General features: G+C 43.0%; 1 protein-coding gene across 27 annotated transcripts in view; it reads right to left on the bottom strand.

The window, feature by feature from the left end:
- The window catches only part of CLASP2 (cytoplasmic linker associated protein 2), a 2,478,243-nt gene that overhangs the window by 2,092,790 nt on the left and 368,109 nt on the right, over window positions 1-17,344 (bottom strand). For all 27 annotated transcript variants that reach the window (XM_069613152.1, XM_069613157.1, XM_069613154.1 and 24 more), the window contains exon 6: window positions 11,659-11,756. In XM_069613152.1, the coding sequence (XP_069469253.1) occupies window positions 11,659-11,756 (98 nt within the window). The remainder of the gene's footprint in view (window positions 1-11,658; window positions 11,757-17,344) is intronic.

Here is a 17,344-nt window from a genome sequence, read left to right on the forward strand (position 1 = left end):
CTGGAATCTACATTGGGGCATGAGCTATGGGCCAAGATAGAGGAAATCATACCAAGCCCTACAGATAAGGGGTGTATCAGCCACTTTCACTCCTAAAATAGGCAAATACTCACCAAAAATAAAAATAGGGAGTAAAAATACTCCAAATCAAAAATAGGAAATAGACACGTAGGACGCTGTGCCGCTGCTTTCACTCAGACAGCTATATGCATTTGTTAGGACCAGTAATGAATAAAGTGTATATCTTGTTTAGCCTAGAGCACACCTAGTTTGAGGGATATTATTCTCTTAAAGTAATTAATGGGGTGCCGGGAGAAAAATCCAACCCGGACACTGGGTTGTATCAACTAATGTAAAAACAGCAGATGCCCACAATCTTGTGCAACTATCCTGTCCCCTGCACACCAAATTGTTATTGTCAAGACAAATCAATTCTTCAATTATTATTAAAATATGTTAGATTATATGATTTTTGGTCAACTTTATGTAAAAAGATAATTTGTACTTAAATCAGGTAAGTTCTCATGTGTTTACAAATTTGTTATTAACAATCTCATAGTAACAAATACAGTTCAGTGTAAACATACACCTATTTGTATAATAGTTCAGTTCAGTAGGTAAATATCAATTCTATATAAGCAACTTGCGGTTAAACATTTGGATACCAGAAATTCCCATTGATTCACACATATGGTAAAGTTCATAATTAAATGATCCCATGTGTTCAGGCTGTTCCTTGTGTACTCCACTTTATGCGTTTCGGGGTGATAACATCCCCTTCTTCAGAAGCTGTTTACCCACTTCTCTGGATTTTCTGTGTATCTGTAAATGTATAATTAATAAATACATTTTAGTATGCCATTCATTATATCTTAATTCGCGGTCATGATTAATTGACCAGTAAGTGTTAGGGAGAATTCTCATAAATGGTTGATTTCCCTTACCTACCGAGTACCTCAGCAGCTTTGCTTGATTTCTAGGATTGATTTATTTTCCACCTGGTAAGAGTGTGAGCCTTTTTCGCACTCTTAAATGGGTTTTGCTGTGTGTATTTCTACTTTGTGTGACCTTGGGCACTGGAGCCTCACCTACTCCATGTGCACCACTTTTTGTGTGTGGTACACAACACCTTCAGTGCAGTGAACAGGGTTGTCTTTAAGACTTCCCACTGACTCCATTTTTCTGGGGCTGACTACTGTCCCCCAGAAACAGGTAAAGTTGCCATTAACTTTATATAGTCACTTTAAACCACAGACCCAGTACACCCCATTTTACATGGAGTATTAACGGGTTAACTCTTATCCCTTTTTGTCTGTACCACTTGGAGCCTTGTTTCGCTCCCTTAACATTAAGACTTGGCTGGTGGCAGTGGTATCTACCCTAACTTTTCTACCACGATTATATTATATAAAAATGTTATTGGTTCAGGCTATTATATTAGCCTCGAACATAAACCCGCTTGATCAAATACATTTTATTTTGGTTCCGGCTGGGTTTATTCACCATTTCTTTTCGTTAAAGTCTTTCTCGTGTATTTCTCTGCGTGCCAAACCAGGGATGACTCCTTTGTTCGCCGTCTTTTCGCAGGCTTCTGCACAGAAGCCCTCTTTAAGGCCTGCGGTAGTCTAGGTAGGCAGGATGTGAGGGACGGATCTTCGGACCCCTGCCGTGGGTTCCCTTGGTAATCCAAGTCGCACTCTTGTCTGATTGGCTAAGGGGACTGGCCTTGCCAGGCCAGCCACCCTGCTGTGTGATTGACAGCTAGGCTATATGAATGGGGGAAAACTGCATAAAAAGAAGGTCTCTGGGACTGGAAGAGCAGAGTCGCCACTGGAACGAAACAACCAACGAGGAACTGGAAGAAGAGGACCCCTACCATGACTGAACTGCCCGGTGAAGCCCTGCTGTAGGTCCAAATCGCTAGAATCCGACAACAGAGAAGATCCTCCAGAAAACTTCTTAACTTGAGCTGGTGGGACCAACCAGTTCACCCAAACTACAAGCCAGGGCCCCTCCTCTGGTCGAATTCACTGTACAGAGCTACAGTGGCCCAGATAGCCAGGAAGGTCGGACCCTGCTTGGGTTTTAAGGAGTGCACCTTTTATTCGTTGTTTTGCTCTGCTGCTGGCTTCTTCCCTGGGTGCCGCAGGACCCTCCAGTCTTCCTACTTCATGTCAATCCAACAGTCGCTTCAAGAACCGTGAGCCTGCAGGAAACCACCAGGAACTTCCGCCTCAGCTACAGCTCCCGCTCCGTTTTAAGGTACTGTGCAAATCCAGTTGTCCGTTTCGGTCAGCCGCGGTGAAAGTGTTTGAAATCTTTCTCCAATCCGATGGCTTACCTTCTCTTTGAACTAACTTTTCTACCAACCAACCTCGTCCGGAATCTGTGCCACGAAATTTACCGCAAACTACCCTGAACTGTGTGATCTTGAGGAAAAGACTTTTGACCCATTGACTTTGGCCCTAAGCCTTTTCTAGCTGATCTCCTCACTGTAGTCTCTCTTGTTCAATTGCCCCGAGTACTTTACCTGTTGGTGTGGTCTAATTTCTACCTAACTTTGTTTTTCCCTCCCATTTAAATGTCTGGAGTGCCATTTTGCTCCCACTTCATTTTGTGAAATTAACTTGTCTGGAATTTAAGTGAAGTGGTGTGGTGTATTCATGATTGTGATTTTTAACTTGCTTAGAATAGTGAAATGTTATACAACTGTTGAGTAAATAAATATATATTCTTTTACTGAGTCAGTGTTTGCCTGAATCATAGTAATTGTGGTCCTTTGTGTAACTATTTGTACTGCTCACTTACTCTTGAGATAAGTCTGGCTGCTCCGCTACTGCTACCACTATAACTGTGTAGTACAGGCTTGGACCAAAGGTAAAATTGTACTGTCACTTGTAGTCTTAATTTTGTGTAGTGCTCCCAAAGGGTACTGCATATAATTCTGCCTAACAGTAACCTATAGTCACCTGGACGAACTGTTCTTTAAATAATCCTTCCTATCTCTGTAGATTGAATTCCATTTTATTTGTTATATCAGATTGTCACATACTCCAGTATGGATTGTCCTAACAAATAAATCAAAAACTGTATAGAACTATCTCAATGAGAATAAAAACTCACTAACCCTTCATAAAAACTAATATATCACAATTTACATGGGAATAAAAAACCTCCCAACTATTACCTGTGTAAGATGATCTCTGTATCAGCACTGTATCAGAACCAGAGAGTGTAAATATTAGTCCAAAATCAATTTCCATAGTATCTATGGGAGTTGATGTGCTCCCTCCTGTGATATCTTTATAAATGTAGGGTCTATAGAAAAGAAAAGAATTTAAGATGATTTGTTGTAATTTATCCCAGCTTTTCTAATCTATACATTTGTCATGGTGTTCAATCATGGTAAAGAATTCTTACCACGTGTGGAATGCCGGTGATCTTATGCGGGTCCTCTTCATGACATGAAGGTTCTACGTTCCTCAAAAGGCAAAACTCGCCTAAAAGGTAAAAAAATATAATGATAGTGTGTCTACTACTGATCTATATAGATCCCTATTCTGCAGTATATAAGTATCCTGGGGTTCTTTTATGTAGGTCTCACATGGGGAAGCGATTGGTAGGGTCTCCTCTTTTTCAGAAAGCTGCGAAAATATAAGCAAAACAAGATGGCCGATATATAAGGGATTGCGTTGCGACATTAAAACGTTATGACGTCACTATGTTTACAAACGTCAGAACGTGAGGACGTCATTCTGTAGTGCTAGAACATCCCGTGAGTATCGTAGAAAGGGTAATGTTGATTAATTTTAGTAGCTATCTAATCCATGAACGAAAAAGATGTTTAAGACCACTGGTATCACAAACTGTACAGAAAAATACATTATTCACAATGTAATGATCGTGTTAGCGCTTAGCAGCATCTTTAAGTCCATAACTATCCTAAATCGAATAGCATAACGGGTCCTATCCATTATCATACTCATGTTAGTGGCTTATTAGGCAGTGAAAAACTCACGATAATGCATGATTGAATGGTAGTAATTGTCTGATGTTAATAAATATCGTAGACGTGCTGTGTCTGTGGCCGAGTTGTGAAGGAGTTAAAATGTCAAAAAACATAGGTGGTGTTCATCAACCAATACAGAAACTTGTCGTAGTTATTCTACATGCACCCTTTCTCTGACTGGAGCGTTCATAAGTTTGAATTTCTTCAGTAGAAGCATAGTCTAATCCTTAGCATGGTCATGTAGTACGCTGATCTTCTAAAGTCCCCTTGATATAAATAGGGAGAAATATGCAGACTAAGTATAGTGTAGAGGCCTGGGCCATGTAGGTCCTGGATAGATATAAGTACCACTCAAAAAGATGAGGGCCCAACCTGCACCAAATATTTAATAAATATCTTACTGCATCGTTGTTGAATGGACCAAATATATTCCGCATTAGGACATTTGGTAATGTTAATTTTTTAATATCTCTCCAATATATGATGTTTAGTGTGTTTATAGATTATCTGTTAGTTCATTCAACATGTGCGTCAAAACATCCAGGTGTTACATTCGCCAAAATTATAGTCACAGTCTAGCTCATTACAAGGGTAAAGAACAAGCTTATACGATTATCACATGTCTGTTGCTGAACAGTACATATTGTCATGACACAATGATATCAGTTAATCACATGTTTCCTAATGGCTTTCAGAATGATAACAATACATTTCAATTAACAATCTCATATGAAAGAACTCAAGTTGCACTCTTCATTCATTCCGTTCGGTGACAAACTATTCAATTTCTCAATATAATCACCTTGAGTTGTGCTATATTGTGTTTGTTTTGCGCAAAAAGTCGCACTACTGGTGATCTCATTGGAATTGCATATCGTATAATCATTTAGCTTAATTTTTTTGCCATTATTGGGATGCCTTATATCCCCCTTTCCTAATACTGTTGCAATTGCAACAACTGAGGTAAGGGAATGTGCCCATTTTCTTTCTCTTCAATGTTTTTTTTTATCAATTAATGGACGTTCTGCTTTGACCAGTTGGTCCTTAAAATTGCATCTCCTCTTATATGCAACGATTTTTCTATTATGAGTCCAATTTGATAATCCTCCAATTTACCTTTATTATTCTGCTAATATGATGGCTCTGTACCGAATAAATGCATACAAAAAAGGAATCTGTTCCGACAAATTTTTTAGGGGTTAGAAGATCTCTCCTGCTCAATTTATCCACTTTGTCTTTGGCTTTTTCTATGATGTCTTTCGGCTATCCCACATATTCTGTATTTTTCTGTCATTACCTGGTTCTCCGCATGTAATGTTTCAGTGGTCCATTCAACAACGATGCAGTAAGACATGTATTAAATATTGGATTAGATATTAGATTGCTGCAGGTTGGACCCTCATCTTTTTGAGTGGGACTTATATCTATCAAGGACCTACATGGTCCAGGCCTCTACACTATACATAGTCTGCTTATTTCTCCTTATTTATATCAAGGGGACTTTAGAAGATCAGCATACAACATGACCATGCTAAGGATTAGGCTATGCATCTACTGAAGAAATTTAAACTATGAACGTTCCAGTCAGAGAAAGGATGCATTTAGAATAACTATCACAAGTTTCTGTATTGGTTGATCAACAAAACCTATGTTTTTTTACTTTTTAACTCATGCACAACTCAAGACGCAGACACAGCACGTCTACGATATTTATTAACATCAATTACTACCTTTTAGCCATCCTTTATTATATGAGTTTTTCACTGCCCAAGAATCCACTAGCATGAGTAGGATATGGGATCGGACATATTATGCCATTCAATTTAGGATAGTTATGGACTTAAAGATGCCACAAACACAAGCATTACATTGTGAAAACCTATTTTTCAGTACTGTTTGTGATAGCAGGGGTCTTTCCTTCATGGATTAGATAGCTACTAACATTAATCAACATTACCCTTTCTACAATACTCACCTGACGTTTTAGCACTACAGAATGACGTCATCACGTTTTGACGTTTGTAAACATAGTGACGTCGTAACGTTTTAAAGTCACAACGCAATCCCTTATATATCGGCCATCTTGTTTTGTCAATATTTTCGCGGCTTTCTGAAAAAGAGGAGACACTACCAATCGCTTCCACAGGTTAGACCTACATAAAAGAACCCCAGGATACTTATATACTGCAGAATAGGTATCTATATAGATTAGTAGTAGACACACTATAATTATATATTTTTTTACCTTTAGACGAGTTTTGCCTTTTGAGGAACGTAGAAACTTTATGTCATGAAGAGGACCCGCATTAGATCACTGGCATTCCAGACGTGGTAAGAATTCTTTACCATCATTGAACGCCATGAGAAAGGCATGGATTAGAAGAACAAGTTACTTACCAACTGTAACGTTCTTTCGACTGGATGTTCCTCCCACTTATTCCTCATCCTAGATATATTCGTCAGCTTGCTGCTCCTTTCGGAAATTGTTTCGCCAGAGGGCGCAGTGCTCGAGGCCGCGTAGCTTGGTCCCTCGAAGGCCGACGTCGAGTGTCGACGTCATCTGTCGTATAAATGACTCGAGCCACGCCCGTTGGTTCAGTTCTGTTTTTTTCGATGTTAATGGCCGCATCAGTTGTATTTTGTGTCAGCAGATGTCAGGCTCTTAAGTACAAGTGCAACAAGCGTAAGAACTGTACGGAGGGGTAGGTTGGGAGGATTGATGAGGAATAAGTGGGAGGAACAGCCAGTCGAAAGAACGTTACAGTTGATAAGTAACTTGTTCTTCGAATGGATTGTGTCCTCCCAAGTATTGCTCATCTTAGCTAGACTCCCATAGCAGTTGTAATTTAGAGGATGAGGGAGTACCATAGTTCAATTATGCACAGAATGAAGGACGGCTTATGCAAAAAGGCCTCCTTGGTAAGAAGTGGTGTCTAAACAATGTTTTGCAAAAGTGTGCATTGATAACCAAGTGGCCGCAGCACAAATGTCTTGCACTGGGACACCCCTCTGAAGACCCGTGGAAGTTGCTATGCGCCTGGTTGAATGAGCCCTTAAACCATCTGAAGGCTCCTTCCCAGCCAATTTCTAACATTCAGATATTGCTAGGATAATCCATCTGGATATAGTTTGTTTGGACATACCAAGGCCCAATTTGTGTCCAGTATACCCGACAAACAACTGATCTGTTTGTCTAAACCTTTCCAGTCTAGATATGTAGAAACTGAGAGCCCTTTTAGGGTCTAGTCTGTGAAATCTTTCCTCCTCTTCACTAGTATGCGCAGGAGGATAAAAAGATGGTAAAGTGATTTTCTGTGACAGATGGAAATCCAAAACTATTTTAAGTAGGAAAAAAGGCTTGACCTTTAAAACAACTATCTTTTTGGAAAACCATGTGAGGAGGCTTGCAAGGAGAGCACCTGCAACTCACTCACCCTGCAGGCTGAAGTTAGAGCCAATAGTAGAACCGTTTAAGTTAGGAGCCTTAAACGACAAGAATGTAAAGGCTCAAAAGGGGCACACAAGAACATTTAAAACTAAATTTAAATCCCAAATGGGAACTTGGAAAGGTGTAGGAGGGAACACATTTGTTAACCCTTTAAGAAATTGGATAACTAAAAGGCAATTTGAAATATGAAACTTCTTCTGAGGAGCGCTTTAAGATGGATAGCGCTGCCAAATATCTTTTAATAGTTCCAACTTGGAGCCCCGAGTTACTAAATGTAATAGAAAGGAAAGCACCATGGGAGTGGTACATTGAAAAGAATCCACATTCTTATCCCTGCACCAGTTACTGAATTTCTTCCAACGACACCGGTATAAGGATTTTGTTGCTGGCCTTCTGGCCGAAAGCTAAATCTCCATAACGTCATCCGGGAAGTCCCAATCCTTATATCTCAACCTCTCAGAAGCCAAGCGTGAAGGTTGAGTGTGTTGACCTCTGGATGGAGAACCCGACCTTCCTCTTGCGAGAGAAGATCCTCTCTTTGTGGAAGACGTAGTGGAGGGCAGATGAACATGTCCAGAAGGTCCGGGTACCACATTCTCCTGGCCCAATCCGGGGCAATGAGGATCATGGTTTTCCTGAACTTTCTCAACCTCCCGATTACTTGAGGAATCACAGGGCCTGGAGGAAACGCATAAAGGAGTGGAAATATCCAGTCCACTATGACACCGTCCCCTAGAGCTCCTCTCGGGGGAAATTCCCTTGAGCAATACAGTTCGCACTTCCGGTTGGCACCGGTCGCGAACTGATCCACTTGAGGGGTTCCCCAAAGGGCGAAGATCTCTTGATGGACTTCCTGAGCTAGCTCCCACTCGTGGGAGACTGCCCTGCCTGCTCAGAGCGTCTGCCGCCGTGTTCAGCTCTCCAGCTAGGTGAACTGCCGACAGAGAGAATACTTCTTGCATTGCCCAGAACCAGAGCTGCATTGCCTCTCTGCACAGTGGGAGTGATCTGACGCCTCCTTGTTTGTTGAGATACATGGCCACTGTGTTGTTCGTCATTATCAGGACATTCTTTCCCTGTACAGAGGGTAGAAAGACCTTCAGCGCCAGTCTGATTGCCCTCAGCTCCAAAAAGGTTGATGTGAAGTTTGGATTCCGATGGAGACCAACGACCGCTGACCGTCAGATCGTTGGTGTGGGCTCCCCACCCTGTGAGTGAAGCATCCGTCACTACAGTTATCTCCGGCCATGGTTGCCAAAAAGGTTTCCTTCTGAGGATACTTCCCTTGTAAGCCCACCAAAGGAGATCCTGAGCCATCTTGGACGGGACTTGTAGAAGATCTGACATCTCCCCTGAAAACTGGGAACATTGAATCCTGAGGGCCTATTGAAGGGATCTCATCCTCAAAATGCAGGATGCCATGAGCCCTAGCAAAGTTAGGAAGTCGAACGCCGGTAGATGTTGGGCATTCTGAAATTTTGTCACCATCGCTAGTGCCCAGGCATCCGACGTAATGCCCAGCCATTCGTCCAGCTACTGTGGGATTCTGCCTCCCACCAGGGTCTTGTGGGTTAAGGCCACAAAGTAGCTTTACAGTGGCTGAGGCGGTAGTAGCCGCTGCTGTGGCTAATCTAGCACCTCTCCCTTTTCCACCACGAAAGGGTTTTCTTTGTTGTCCCCTCTGACTGGCCTGCCCTCTGCCTTTTCCAAAAGAGTAATAGAAGCAAAAAGGGCGACTCTTCCAGGAAGATGACCCTGCGTAAGAGTGCAGTTGAGGTTGCCTTATAGTGGCGCCAAGTGATTTTGCTGCCGCTTTCGAGATCTGCAGCTTCTCCAAGCTCTCGTCCGCCTTGCTGCCAAACAACCTCAAGCCGTCAAAGGACATATTAAGTAACCTGGATTGTACATCAGATGTGAAACCAGATTTTCTTAGCCATGCGAATCTACTCAAGACTGCGCTAGATGCCATGGATCTGCTTATACTCTCTGCAGTATTCAGTCCTGACTTGAGGCACTCCTCCATAGCCTCCTTCCCATCCTCTACTATCGCAAGGGAACCATCCCGCTCCTCACCCTCCGGGATGTGATCAGCTGTTGCATCTAAACAGCTCCACAGGGTGTAAGTGAACCTAGCTAATGTACAAGTCACATTAGTAGACTTAAGGGCCATACTACCAGAAGCAAAAGCCTTCCTCGCCCAGGCATCAATCTTTTTATTGTCCCTGTTAGGGAGCATAGAGGGATAAGCCGACTGTCTATTCGCAGTCGCAGCTTGAATTACCAAACTTTCAGGCAAAGGATGCTTAGATAAATATTCTGGATCCGAGGGAGCAGGTCTTTACTTTCCTACAAATTTCTTATTTACAGCTGGTAGAGATTCAGGTGTCTCCCAATTTGTCATAATTCTCTTTTGAAGAGCTTTGTGGAAGGGAAGGACTGGGTCTTTCTGAGGTCCTTCATCAATAATGTATTTTAAGTCATCCTGGTCATCTCTTGGGGACACTGACTTCCACCCCATAAAATCCATCTCTCTTCCCATGAGGTTCCTATACCACAGTTCAGCATGCTCTGTGGGGTCAGGCCTTTCAAAATCTACCTCGGGTGAGGTATCTAGGCCACTGGCCGATTGTAGGCAGTCATAAAGGTCTGACATTTTTGAATTAGGATCTACCAGTTCCTCAGGGACTTCTCTTCTCCCAAATCGAACACCATCTGATGTAATTTCCTCATCAGAGGTTTGGTCCTCAAAAATAGCAGACAGATTAAAAAAAATTCTTGCCTGGGCTGAGGATGGACATTTTTCTCTGGTAAAGGTGGCACAGACCTAGCCTTAGCAATAGTTGGCCTCTTGGGAACTGGTATGAAAGATGTCCCAGACAAAGGCGTCAACGGAATCGACACCAACACCATAGGAAATGGGCCATATTTAGATGGATTTTGAGGGTAGGAGATGTGTTACACTTAGATGGATTGCTGGGGTGGGAATGTGTTTCACGTAGATACCCAGTAAGACTATAAAGGCAGCCTATCCATGGTGCCTAAAGCACCCTATAATCTAAATGCTACGGTAACCGCCTAGCAGATGTACAAGATCAGCCAGTCTATTTAGCTAAGAAGACCAGATGATAGCCCCTCTCCCCCCCACCCTCCAACCCCCGGATGGTGCCTAGAAGAGTCTACAAGGTTAACTGGTCTTTTTTTTCCACAGACTGTCTGATGACACAGCAACACCAAAGATAAGATCCGTCTGTGCTCTTGGTACGTATAAATGCACCACTTCGGTGGACATCAGCTGCAGGCACGGCTATCCATCCACTCAAAGCCAGCTGAACACATAACCAGTCCAAACTCACACCATCTCCAGGCTCTCCTCAACACCCATCAATATGCCTGATCTTTGTGGAGAGTTCCTACCTGCTAAGCCTTATCATGGCCAAATGCACACGAATTCCAACTCCATGATCTCCAACACTGGATTTCGGTCCTCCAAGGGCATTACCACTACCAGCGCTTTGAGACTATAATAATGGTAAAAGGAGCTATATAAATGGCAAGTACTATACAATACAATAGGAAATCCCTCAGAGTATTTGTGAAGAAACACAAAGTCTGACCTTAAGAGGTGTTGTGAAAAAAGTTGATTAAGGCATATTTTGTTATAGGTTTGAAAAATGCTTTACTTCTCCTGCCACTTCCTACTTAAAAATTTCAATAGGACCTGGGTTCCTCTCTTTGTAGTATTGTTGGAGATGTGAGCGAGTTCAACAAGTATCGCATACTATACCCTCATATTTAACTGTTCAGCCACCAAAACCTGAATATCATTCCTCAGGAGGATAGCTCAGGAGCAACGTGCTCGCCTTGGAAGCAACACGACACGAAGCAACACAGGTTCGATCCCCGGGTCTGCGCTTAGAAACCTCTGGGTATTAAGCGCATTATAAATGACCTATCATATCAGTCTGTTTTTGGTGTCCAGTTTGGTATGAATGCACGCAAATCAGCCTACTTGTGAACTCTATGGGTGGGTTATTTAGCACTCAGTTCAACTTTCGTGTCAGAAATATGACATTGAGCGATCCTGTTCATCACTAACAAGTGGTTTTAGCCTCTGAAATGAGTTTGCAGTAGCAGCATTAGGCACATTACACACATGGTCATTCATTATGAAGCAGTACTTTTAAGGAAAGAGACGACTCACCTTGCAGCAGGAATTCCTCTCTTTTTCAGGTCCGCTCTGACTTTTTCACCTGCATGTCTATACATTTCCACGACTGTCAAAATTGCAGCATCCCTTACCTATAGAGAAATATTGATGTTCAATTGTACTGGTTGTTTGTGGGAAGTTTGGAAAAGCCAAACAAAAACATTTCAAATAAAAACTACAGTAGTACTAAGGGTCCCCTTTTACATCAATGTTAAATTTGACAGGATGCCATGCTCCTTTTACGTCCTTAGTCCCACCCCCTTTTGATATCAATGCAATATCCATTTGATAAGCCCCCCAAAATGTATCTGTACATGTAGACCACCAATTTTTTTTTATAAGACACCCGATAATTTAGATATACATTTGATATATACAAAATATGTAAAATGCATATCAATTGGATATACATTTGATATACATTTCTAAAGCAGCAGCTGGCCGTGATGCCTGGGTGACTATCTGCCAGTGAAGTGAGCTCTGAAGACAAGGACTATAAATAAATCTAGTGTCATGCAGAGTGACGCGGCTATGACGCCGGAAGCAACTCCGCCCCTCTGACGCAGCTGTAAATGCGCTATAAACAGATGCCAACATGAACTAAATAAAACAGCTGATAACAGCAAGCCTCTACTGGAAATGCCGTACCCACACCCAAGCAAAAGCACAAGCTGATGGATCTGACAGCAACAGCAAACTAGTTCACCACCAGACCTACACAAAAGCACAAACTGGTGCCTCTTACAACGCTGGTCTGTCGGGTGTTTTGTATAGGCCTGCTACAAACTGATGCTTTGACAGCACGTGTTGGCCGTTAACCAGACGTATACTAAACCTTAAACAGCTAGTTGTGACGGTATCATCAAACTATGCCTTAACCAAAACCATGCAAAAGCACACCCACTTGGCTTTAATAAAGCCTGTGTGCATTCACCAGACATATACAAAATCCCAAAAAGCCAGCTTTGATAAGGCAGGCTTCTATTTAAATAATGAAAGCAACTCGCATCCTTAAATTTGGCGATCCCCAAGCGTACACAAAAGCATGGCCTTTGCCAGCACCCTATAAAAAGCACAGCTATTAAACTTTACCATACCTATATAAAAGTCCAAACGGTTGGTTCTGCCAATGCCGGTCCTTGAAGGGACGCGCAGGAGGCTTCAACATCAAGATCGTGAAGCATGTTTACAAAGATCCCGCTCGGCGGCACAGCTGTTTATAGCAAGTTTAAAAATTCTGGGTTTCTCTGTTGCAGAATGCGGCATGTGAAATAGTCTAACACTCCAAAGCGGCTTCAGAAGAAAAGAAAATGTTCCTAGTACTGTGCTGCCTTTAAAAGTATTTGTAAAAGCTTAATTAAAATAAATGCAACTTTGCTGAGTTTAAAAGCATGATTTTGTCCCCTGTGGACTTTTCGCTAAGGCAGCGGGGTCAACCCAATGCCCTGTGCTTTCGGTCATGCCCATGGGGGTTTAAACAGGCATTTCCATAATCAGGGAGAATTGAGTGCGTCACACGAGCCTCACCATTGTATCCACAATTTAATTTTAAGGAGACAATATCAACCATTTAAAATGACGTGGCATTCACAGATTCACCCCAGGACCCAGCACACCTGTGTTTCCTGTCATGACCAGGGCTTTAAACAGTCATTTGAATAGGTGTGGCAAATTGACAATGTCATGAGACCCACGGATGAGTATTGTGTGCTCATAACATGGGGTGAGGGGGGGGGGGGGTCTTCGGGGAGTGGCAGTGGGACACCGAAGGGTGAAATGCAGTATCCCCTTCCTTACGACACCTTTTCCCTAGTCTACCAGGTAGTATATCTAGAAACTCAACCGACACCCCACCCCCCTTTCCAACACAAACACCTTCTCGCGGGTAGTTCATTGAGAGCGACAACGGACGAACACCAGAGCCGTATACCAGACATGTGCCAACACAAGGGCCAGGCAGAGTCAGGCAATTACTGATAACTACACACACCTGACTCCCATTACACTTCCCCACACGGATAAAAGGTGTAGCATGAAAGCACAGTGAGCAAGGCCAAACGCAGGAGGGATCAGATATTCCTGGAAAGGCAGTTCAAACGCAGGAGAAAGGCAGAGAGACCAGAGAGGACAACAAGGAGGGAGTTACGCTTGCCCCTTTCAAGAAAGGATTGCGACTTTCAAGAAGCCTCAAGGAAAAGAAATATAAGACCAGGAATTATAGAGGACGATCGGTGTAGCGTGTGTCGAAAAACAAACTAATACTCTGCAGCTTCCACTAGTTGTCGGCCTATGCACAGCATGTGATCTAAGCAGATTCCACAAGCCTCAGAAGCAAGATTACATTAACAGTTTCCAGCAAAGCTAACGCCGCCTTTCCGAAGTTTGAAGTTGATAAACCAGTGCGTTTTTTTATTTTGTTAGGTAACACAACGTGCTATTATCAGTATCAATGTGGTGCAGGACTAGAAATGTTTTAGTTTGTGGTAAGTACTAGAAAACAAAATGTTCAAGTACAGAAACTTGAGAGTGGGAGCAAATGCGAGCGACGCCTTTTAAGCAATGCGTGATCCTGGGTAAAGCATTTTTCAATGATTTTAAAATAAAATGTGTTAGCCCAGCGTAGATGAGCTGATAATGAAACAGAACACAACTGCACAGTTGCTTTTAATTATGAACTAAGCATGAACGTTTGCAGGAGCCCAGCCACAAAGAGTTCCCCGACACTGGCCGTCCCTACACGGCAGGATGCACTATTTGTTAAACACACATGTGATGAAGCAGTCTAGCAGAGAGTCGTTCACACAAAGTGAACAAATTGTTGATTTTTAAAGACGGCAGGTGCGAGGGTGTTAACACTTGTCTTGAGATGCTATGTAAGATGTTATGTATCGATGTGGATAGGGAATGGTCTCGAGGTGATTGGCGCTGTGTAGAAGATGTCCTATTCTGATTTTATATTCTTTTTGTATTATATCTTGAAGCGACATGTATTCTAACAGCTGGATGGCGCAGAAGGCAGACACTATGGATACCGACGGTGGAACCAGGCAGCCAGTGGAGTTATGGAGATTTGTGCATCGTGCTCAACATGTTCCGGGCTGGTTTTGGGAACCAACAAGAATGGAACGCTGTCGGTTTTGACATTGGCACCCACTAACCGGCGCTACAGGATGTGATGGTGGACACTAACATTTTTCAGTGTGAAGCAGCTTCTCGCAGGGGCCAGGGATGGGACCACCATATGCCAGATGATTACAGAATTTAAAGGTATGCCACGTGTGATACACAGTTTGTGAGGGGGAGCGGGTAATACATCTTTTTAAAGACATTGGAATCTTGCAAAATGACCCCAGCTTTCTGCAATGAGTGCTAAACACACCAAGCAATCTTCTGAATCATCACAGCACTGAAGTTTATCAATCTGCATTTCAACTTTGTCCAATGCACAGGCTCAACACGACGTCACCGAAATGTGAGAATGCTGCACAGGCTGTGCCATAGTGAAAGCACAAACTATGTATACTGCAGTGAACACAGACGGCACTAGAGTATTAACAAAGTTACCTACCGTAGTGACTACCTTACTCCTACCTAGTTCCTAGTCCCATTTCCTCCATACTTTTGAGACATTCCATCCTTCGGGATGGGACTGAGCACTTTTGAAGCATCAAAAATAACGTTGTCCTTTTATTTTTACGCAGGGCCACCGCACGTGACCGTAGCCCCGACTTCCTGAGCTTCGCTTTGCGCATTACCCTTCAGTCCTTTTCTATCGCCAAAGTCAAAGGACCACAAGCAAAATAGAGGAAACCTTTTAGAGGGGACAGCAGGCGTATGGAGGAAAGGGAGCTATGGACTAGGAGTAAGGTGATCACTATGGTGAGTAACTGTTATACTCCTACGTCCCATCCCCTTTCCTCCATACTTTTGGGACATTCCCAAGCACTGATCAAACAACCAGGAGGATGAAAATGTCCCTTACAGCAACAAGTTCTTAAGAACCGCCGGGCCAAACTTGGCATCAACCCGGGAGCTCGGGTCAAGACAATGTCTACAAAGGTCGAGGGAGAAGCCCTTGGGTGTGGCCTCCCAAGGAACATATTTCTGGAAACCAAGAGCAGCCGCTTTGCCATGAACCAAATGTGCATAAACGCCACTTGGGGCTGAAGGCCTTGAATTGTATAAGCCCGAGCTACATGAAGCAATACATCGTGGGATGGACGCTTTTCAAGCAGTTTCCCTTTTGGGTCCTTGAAATTAATAAAGAGTTGTGAGGAGCTTCCAAGTTCGCTTGTTTAGTCAAGGTAACACTTTAGAGCTCTTCTGACATCAAGGTTATATAGAACCCTTTCCGCATCCGAAAACGGTTCGGAAAGACAACCGGTAGGGATAGCAACTGATTTAAGTGGAACTCAGAAATGTTTTGGAAGGAAAGAGGAGTATGAAGCACAACCTTATCCTTGTGAAAGTTCAAGAACAGGTGTTTGACAGAGCTTGAAACTCGTAGATGTTACTGCAATCAAGAAGGCCACTTTCCAGGAGAGAAACTTAAGCTGTGTAGTGGCCATTGATTCAAATAGCTCGGGACACAAAGCGGAAAGGACCACATTTCGATCACATTTTCGGTGAGGCCTGACCGGCAAAAAGCCTGTGAAATGCCTCTTGATTACTGGATTTGTCTGAGAAAAAGAGCAATTAGCATTAGAAAGATAAGCTGCAATGGCTGACAGATATGTTCTGCACGATAAGATGTGGATGCCAGGGGCTGCAAAGGTCCGATATAAAAAAGACAAGACACAGTCAACCGAAGAACAAGTTATTTATCAACTGTAACGTTCTTTCGACTGGATGTTCCTCCCACGTATTCCTCATCTTTGATAAATCCACATACAGCTTGCTGGCCTCGGAAACATTTTCACAGTAGCAGGCCGTGCGCGTCGACGTCCCTCGAGTCGGTGTCCCTCGAAGGCCTCTATCAGTGCCGACGTTACCATAGGTATAAATAGTATAGCGCAGCGTCCGTTTTGAGGTGCTGTTTTTGCCTTGTATGAGATGGTTAGTACCATTTAAGGAGCATAGGCTGCAACTACAAGGGAAGTTCTACTGCGGGGAAGGATGGGAGGGGCGATAAGGAAAATGTGGGATTGTGATCGAATGGATTGTGTCTCCCACATATTCCTTATCTTTGATAGACTCCCAAAGCAGTAATGTATACAGGAGGCAGGAGTAAAACGTAATGATCTCTTTAAAGATGCACAGAGTGCAACACAGCTTTCCCATATTTAGTCTCCACCTAGTGGAGGAATCTAGACTAGAATTTGGTGAAAGTATGTGCGGATGACCATGTGGCAGCCGCACATATGTCTTTAATTGGAACTCCTCTTTGGAGAGCTGAAGAGGCTGTGATACCCCTGGTTGAAAGAGCCCTGAGGTGTTGAGGAGGCTCTTTTCCTGCCAATTGATAGCACTCTATGAAAGTTAGTATTATCCATCTTAAGATAGTCTGTTTCGAGATAGGTAGACCTAATTTATGTCCTGCATACCCTACAAACAACTGATCTGCTTGTCTAATCCTTGCAAGTCTGTTAATGTAAAAACTCAAGGCACGCCTTGGATCCTGCCTGTGCAATCTCTCCCTCTTTCCCTGGATGTGGAGGAGGGTAAAATGAAGGTAAGGTTA

This window comes from Ambystoma mexicanum, chromosome 5p (genome assembly GCF_040938575.1).
Source record: "Ambystoma mexicanum isolate Mex_15411 chromosome 5p, UKY_AmexF1_1, whole genome shotgun sequence".
Taxonomy (NCBI): domain Eukaryota; kingdom Metazoa; phylum Chordata; class Amphibia; order Caudata; family Ambystomatidae; genus Ambystoma; species Ambystoma mexicanum.